Source organism: Convolutriloba macropyga, unplaced genomic scaffold, assembly GCF_964194025.1.
Source record: "Convolutriloba macropyga unplaced genomic scaffold, txConMacr16.3 SCAFFOLD_6390, whole genome shotgun sequence".
NCBI classification, from domain to species: Eukaryota; Metazoa; Xenacoelomorpha; order Acoela; family Convolutidae; genus Convolutriloba; species Convolutriloba macropyga.
This window is the reverse complement of record NW_027450083.1, coordinates 5,349-12,227: the sequence shown is the minus strand read 5'-3', so window position 1 is coordinate 12,227 and position 6,879 is coordinate 5,349. Positions and strand designations below refer to the sequence as shown.

Here is a 6,879-nt window from a genome sequence, read left to right as displayed (position 1 = left end):
ATCGCGAAGCTGGACTCACAAAACTAAGCTAAAATCGTAAAATTGCAAAACTGACTTTACACAAATGATAAAAACAGGTTTAATCTGCAAACATCGTGCAAATCCAAGGCTGATCTCGGCAGATATAATTCATTTTGAACCAATCAAAAGTCAGTCTGTATTCGATTGATTGTCTCGTGAACACAAACACACTCTCTCTTCTTCCACGAGGAATCATAAAACTGGGAATGTGGTCATTAGCACCGTCTATAAAGAGGTCACCGATTCCAAACCCGACCTGCGAAATGACATTGATACATAGGAGTGGGTCGTATTCGACCCCAATGAAGTTAAGTTGTTTGTTAGAGCCGCTCCTGAAGTCTGTTATTTTTTCATGGTACTGTTAGAGGCAATAGTTTCTCTTATTTCTTCTTTTTGAAGGCATTATGAGTTTTGTTATGACTATCACGACAATTTTTGAATCTATGATACGGTCAATTTTAGTTGCATTTGGTTGAAGTTTAAGGGTTCCAAATTTAATTTCTATGCTTTGTGCTTTTCTAAAGCACGAACATGGATAATTCAGAGTCAGGAAAAATTTGGCAGTTTTTTGAACAACATTGACAAAAAATTTGCATGAAGGCATTGACTAGTTGTATGGTTCCTAAGATATGTTATAAAATAGCTCATAAAGACTTGCCAAACAATTCAGTCCCACAGTCTTCCAGTAATGCAATTTTTGGATCTATTCTGTATAATTTACATTCCCACTAAGCAATTATTTGACCATTTTTAACCCTCTTGGTTTTTTCCCCTCTGCCGAGGCTATAATTTTATAGCTTTCAACTTGATCAGACCCGCATTTTGCCTATATGCGACTTAAAACAGTCGTCTTATCAGAGGACAAAGTCGGGGGGACGACCTCAGTTTGGATCAAAAAACTATTTTATTGGAAAAATGAGAAAAGAGAAACAATTGCCTCTGCTGGAGTGAAGCCGTTACTCCTTCCCTCTAAAAGATACATAGACACCTGGTAATAACAACAATGACCAGCATCGTTGTCGTTGAAAGAAAACCAATTGTACCGTGAATAACTATTTATAGTAAAATTCCAAAATTCATCTCGATCTCCAAGTTGAGGGACTCGTTGTCTCTTTTCAGTCGTAGTCCATAACATAAGGCAGAAAAAACGACTAAACTCAAGACAACTTCGTCCCGCCGAGTTGATATCGGTTGCGATTTGGAAATGAAGCGATTCAAAATGGTTATCTATTTCTTGATTCTGTTCAATTTCGCCTGTAACTTGAACGTTACAGTAGCAGAGCTTAATTGAAACATAATGAAAAACAGTTAAAATTACACAAACAATTGCACTAAATTGAGCCATAATTCAAATTATCAATTCGAATTTTTAACGGCGTAAAAATGATTTTTTAACGTCTGATCAGCACCAGTTTTGAATTTGAGAATGATTTGAAGGTAAATGGTAAAATTTTGAGAGATCATTTTAACAAATCAACTTGAACTATTGATCTATTTTCAGCCTTGAAGTTTCCACTTAAAATGTGATGAAAGTTTTAGCCCTTCAGGAATTAAATGGACGCACCCTCTTGTTTGTTTAGAGTTCATTTTGAGTTGATAATTTACGTGATGAAAGTCCAACTCGAATTAGGTGATAGTTTGACCTTCAAGTTGTTCAGCCTCGTTGAGTTGTAAACAAAATCAGTTTGAAGGGACTCAACTGAGCAATTGCTCGAACTTACTATAGGTGCTAATTATGTAGGCTAATTTGAAAGAAATATCATGACAGTCTAAGAGCAGGCCTTAGTCACCTCGCACGGGCCGAGGTTTTACCCTTTGTTCACCCCTAATATGCAGGGATTAGGGTGTAATGCCCAGTCATCTCTTTTTTATTGGGTCAAAGAGTGCAATTTCCACTATTTACACAGTGGTCCACACTCGAATTACTGTTTTTTGAAAGAGGTGTTCCAGGAGTGAAACAGTGAAAAATTACACACTTAATACCTGTATTACGCTTTACATTTTTTGCACTCTTCAATCCTTGTTTGTGCAGAAGGTTGCAGAGATAATTTTAGTTAATTTAGCTATCATTTTATCTCTTACACAATGTATATAAACGAAACCAAAAATTTTATTATTCCAAAAACAAGAAAAGGTTAAAATTAGGGACAAGAAAAGGTCGAGAAAAATCATCTGACGGAAACTCAACCGAGTGGAAATATGTTTAAGTAATGAAAATTTTAAAATATCAACTGAAAACAATTTAAGTTTTATGATCACTTGTGACTTTATGCTAGTGCATTAAGAACTGTCATCAGTTATTTTTTATGCGGTTAAGATAAAAAAAATAGAGCCACCAAATACAAATTCAATTCAAATTGGCTAGAAAACGCTGTCGAAGCCGTAAAGCCATATTTTGCCACTCAAAACTGATCAATTGCGCTTTTGCCAAACGCCAATATTGTGGTAAACAATTTCTCATCAATCAGACTAGGAAACAAGTAGACAAAAGTGAAATTCGTGCAAAACTAAGAAGCACTTTCGCATATTTTGAAAGCAATCATTTTCAAAGTCTTGAAAGCCATTAGCTTTAAAAAGGAATAAGTAAATAGGTTCTTTTGTTTGTTCAAAAGAAGCCCTTGAGATCTGTAATCTTTCAGATTATGTCTTACTTCAACAAAAAGAACAACAAACATAGACAAAAACAAAATTCAATTTACGTTTTTGCTAAAAACTCATGTAGTGAAGTCAAAACAAATTCTTCAATGAACATTAGATATTGCACAATTAAATATTTGTCGACGCCAATAAAGTCATATGCGACCTCTAATTAACCAGACTACGTAACCAATAGAAAAAAGAGAGAACAAAAACTCCAAGTTAAAAAGGGTTTTTTTTTAATTTTTGAAAACAATTGTTTTCAAATTCTTGAAATTCATCAGCTCTCTACTCACAACGGAATAAAAATTTATATAGTACCCCATAAAAAGCGAATGAGACCTGTCATCCAGGAAACTTCATACGATTTAAAAATCAAGGTAAAATTGTCAGTTGAGAACGAAAGTAAAAAATTTCAATTAAATTCATTTGAGAAAGTGATGTCGAAGCTGTTAAAACCATAATTTATGCCTCTAAATAATTTGATATGCTCAATTGTGCCTTTTTTTCGATACAAAAATGTGATTTTTGAACAGTCAAAATGTGATAAAGTGACAAAATGACAGAAAAAACTTGAAAATCTGACACATGCTTAATACTTAACAAAAAATTGTGAAATCTGGTAATATCATAGCGAAAAAACCATAATTTAACTCAAAGAAAACTGCAAGGAAAATTTTTTTGATCGAAAAAAGACACACGCTTTCCTTGCTGACACTAGGTTACAGGTTGACCAAATGAAATGTAAATCAGTTGCAAAGTTCAGTTAGCCAATGTTCAGTTTAAAGTCAAAAAATTTTAAGTCAGTTCAAACTTTAGCATTCGAAAAAAAATCTAGGTACCTCTGTTTGGAATTGCTTAGGGAGCCACTTGAATATATCACCAATGAGGTTTGATTTGAGTTGTTCTGTTATTTAATTTACATAAAAAAGATCATTTTTTTAAAAAAAAAGATCAACTGATTACAATCCGATTTACTTTTAAATAGTAACAGCCAAAGTTGGACAGAAATTAGTTTCGCTTTTGCTGTTTGTCCTAACAAAACGTAATTGATTCAAGGAGTATAGATATAGATGATTCTTTACTTAAAAAATAAAAAATAATTGCTCCATTTTTGATAATCATCATGTAAAGTTAGCAATCAAACGGCTAATTATTAATATCCAGAGCACCCTCAATGTAAGTGGAAGTAAGATTAGCCACTTTCCCCGAAAATTTTCCCCGAAAAAAAAATCAAATTATTCAACAATACTTTACTGGCTCCAAAAATAAAGTCAATAGTACTATTGTTAACAATTTCTACATTTACAAAATTAACGCAAATTGGTCTAATAGTCACAAAAAATTAGACCTCGATAGCTCGCTCCAGAAAACGAAATTCAAAAAAATCTTTTTAATTCCTTATTTAACGCTAGACGGGCTTTTTAATGACGCTACTGATAACTTTCCACGATGAATATATCGATCGATCCCAAATGACTGAAAAAAACAATTTGAAAATATAGCTCCTCCCTCCTCAAGAGGTTTCAGAAAAAATAACAGCGGATAAACTAACTAAATCAATCAACTTGTACTTCACTTCAAAGCGAATGGAAGTTGCCCTTAATGCAACAATTCGAGGTATGCAAGAAGAAAAAGGGGGCAAATTCATATTAAATATCAGCTTTTAAAGAAGACCACTAGATAGATTCTTATGTGACTTCATTGGAGGCGTTGAGACCAGTCATTAATGAGTATCTGAATAAGAAAATTTTTATTTGAGAAGCCCTTGAGACCTCCCGTGGATGAGAATAGGAGTCAAGGGAAACAACAAATTAGGTTAACGAAAACAAAACTAACTACTAAAATTTGAAGCATACAAAAGTTCCATTAGCATAGATTAAAGCATCAAAAAAATGTAAACAGGATCCAAAAGATATCTGAACGTTAATGGTGTTCAAAAACGGTCATTTTGTAAGTCGAACAATGGTCTTCCCGGATCTTGCTCAAAGTGGGTTTCAGCGCCGTACCATTGCAGTTCAAATGTAACCATTACTGAACCGGACAAATAGCAGTATAAATACTTTTGCCAGTGTGCCAAGAGTTGATCAGGAAAGATCCCAGTCTGTCCCTATTCTTCGCAGCCTCATTTACACTATAGGTCAACGCTTCACAGAATGTTTCACATTTCTCTCATCATCAGACTGTACATACAAAGAACTGACAGACCGAACACAGCAAATTTTGAAAATTTCGAATAACTCGATCTCAAGCATAAATTTTTTAAGATGGCGATACCCTCAAAGGCTAGTCTACCTCCAACTATACCACATATTGGTGCATTTATATCTTTGGGGTGGAGGCGGTGGAGATCGGTAGCGGAGGTCGGCGGAGGTCGGTGGAGGTCGGTAGCGGAAGTCGGCGGAGGTCGGTTGCGGAAGTTGGTGGAGGTCGGTTGCGGAGGTCGGTTGAGGTCGGTCTCGGATGTCGGTGGAGGTCGGTCTCGGAGGTCGGTGGAGGTTGGTCTCGGAGGTCGGTGGCGGAGGTCGGAGGGTGGAGATCGATGTGCGACTCAGAATTAGTTGTGGCGTAGTAGTAGAAATATATAAGTAGTACAAGCTTCGGGCTTTCGCCCGTGGGTTGTCAATCTCAGTAATAATCAGTCTATTTCGGTTTGAGCAAATTTGAGGGGGTGGGTGACAATGGAAAAGTGTGATCCCTCATACATGGAAGCTGTGCAAGATTCAACACAAGCTGCGGAAGGTTAGCCGGAGTCCCACAGTGAAGAGAAGCAAAACTATTTAATTAACTCCTTATCACCTTTTATTTAATTAACTCCTTTAGTTTTTCAGTACACTCATGAATTAACTTATCTCTTAAAAAGATATTTTCTTCAAAGATTTTAGGCACATCGTCAAAGCATGATAAATGCATTTGCAGAGAGGCAGTTGCAGAGAGGCATTTAATTGCAGCGTGAACAGCGTAGCGGCATTATTTGCAGCGCGCTGGAGTAGTAGCAGCATTTGAGATCAGTGAGTGGCGGCGTCCTTCAAATAACGATGAGCGTGGGTGTTACGCACTCTGAGTAGCTTAAAAGCAGACTTAATTACATGTATGCACATATTGAAAACAGGATGTTAATTACCATTCGCATGAATAAGTCATCAGAATAAGTCAAATATGTCACATGCATAAATGATTGCTGAAAGTTACCCTTTTCATGGTATAAATTGCCATGATCTTGATACTGTCATGATGAAAATAAATTATTGTTTTTTTCCTGATTCAACGCTGAATTTTAAATTATCCCGACTCCGGATTGTCATAACCAAAAATTTTCCCCGCATAACTCAACTAAAAGTTTTATAAGTCAACGAAAAGCCATTTCATAGCGAATATAAGGTCGACCCAAGCTGTTTTCATGATCCTATTTTTAACCAAACAATATTGATTTTTACAGGTTTGATTAAAACCTTCATCGGTCAACGCATGTTTGACCCCGACTTTCAGATCGTATGGAAAGTCGTAAGAAGGCAATGCCCTGTGTTGGTCGAGCATAGATTTGTCATACCCAATATTGGCCGACCACGGTTTTTTCATAAGTCGGTATCTCAACTAGGGTAACCGTCTGCTCCCAACACTATATCGAAGGAAATAAACTTTAATTCCTAGAATAAATTGTTTTATAGTGAAGTTGACTTCCACTTAATTTTCGTTTTTATTACCCTTATTCAATTTTTCCAGCCTAGTGGCTTTAGAAATTGCGAATTTAAACAAAAGATTAGAAAAGTAGCTTTCACTTAAACAGGTGTTTTTATGCATTTTCCTTTTTTTCCCATTGCTATTCAACCATTGGATGAACAATACCGTTTAATCACGTGGAAAATGTTTGAATCAAATTCCTCTCTCATCCTTACAATGCTGCCTGTGCTTGACTTCATTAATTTTATTGCCGCGTTTCTATGGTTTCCATTATCTTAAACTGCAGCTCTTCAATGGAAAAAACATACAATAGTGGAAAAAGAGAAAATCACAGTTGTTGACAACAGCAAAGGATTAAGACTACTAGAATAGAATTAACAATAAATTGTGAGTGATTTTTTGTCGTCGGCAATGAAAATGAAAATGTCTGCTGTTCTGCTATGCTGTACTACGCTGTTTCTGGTGACCTCGGGTAAGGAATGAAATTTTGATGAACAATCAACCAGTATCAGCTAAAAAAAACTTCAGTATGAAATCGAG

General features: G+C 35.7%; 1 protein-coding gene across 1 annotated transcript; it reads right to left on the bottom strand.

Annotated features, from left to right (window-relative positions):
* Positions 1–79: 79 nt before the first annotated feature.
* LOC142355585 (uncharacterized) lies at positions 80–1,156 on the bottom strand. The gene is made up of 2 exons (XM_075407699.1): positions 959–1,156; positions 80–379 (listed from the first exon to the last, which is right to left on the bottom strand). Exons 1-2 carry the CDS (start codon positions 1,154–1,156, stop codon positions 80–82), a joined length of 498 nt encoding a protein of 165 aa, XP_075263814.1.
* Positions 1,157–6,879: the final 5,723 nt, after the last annotated feature.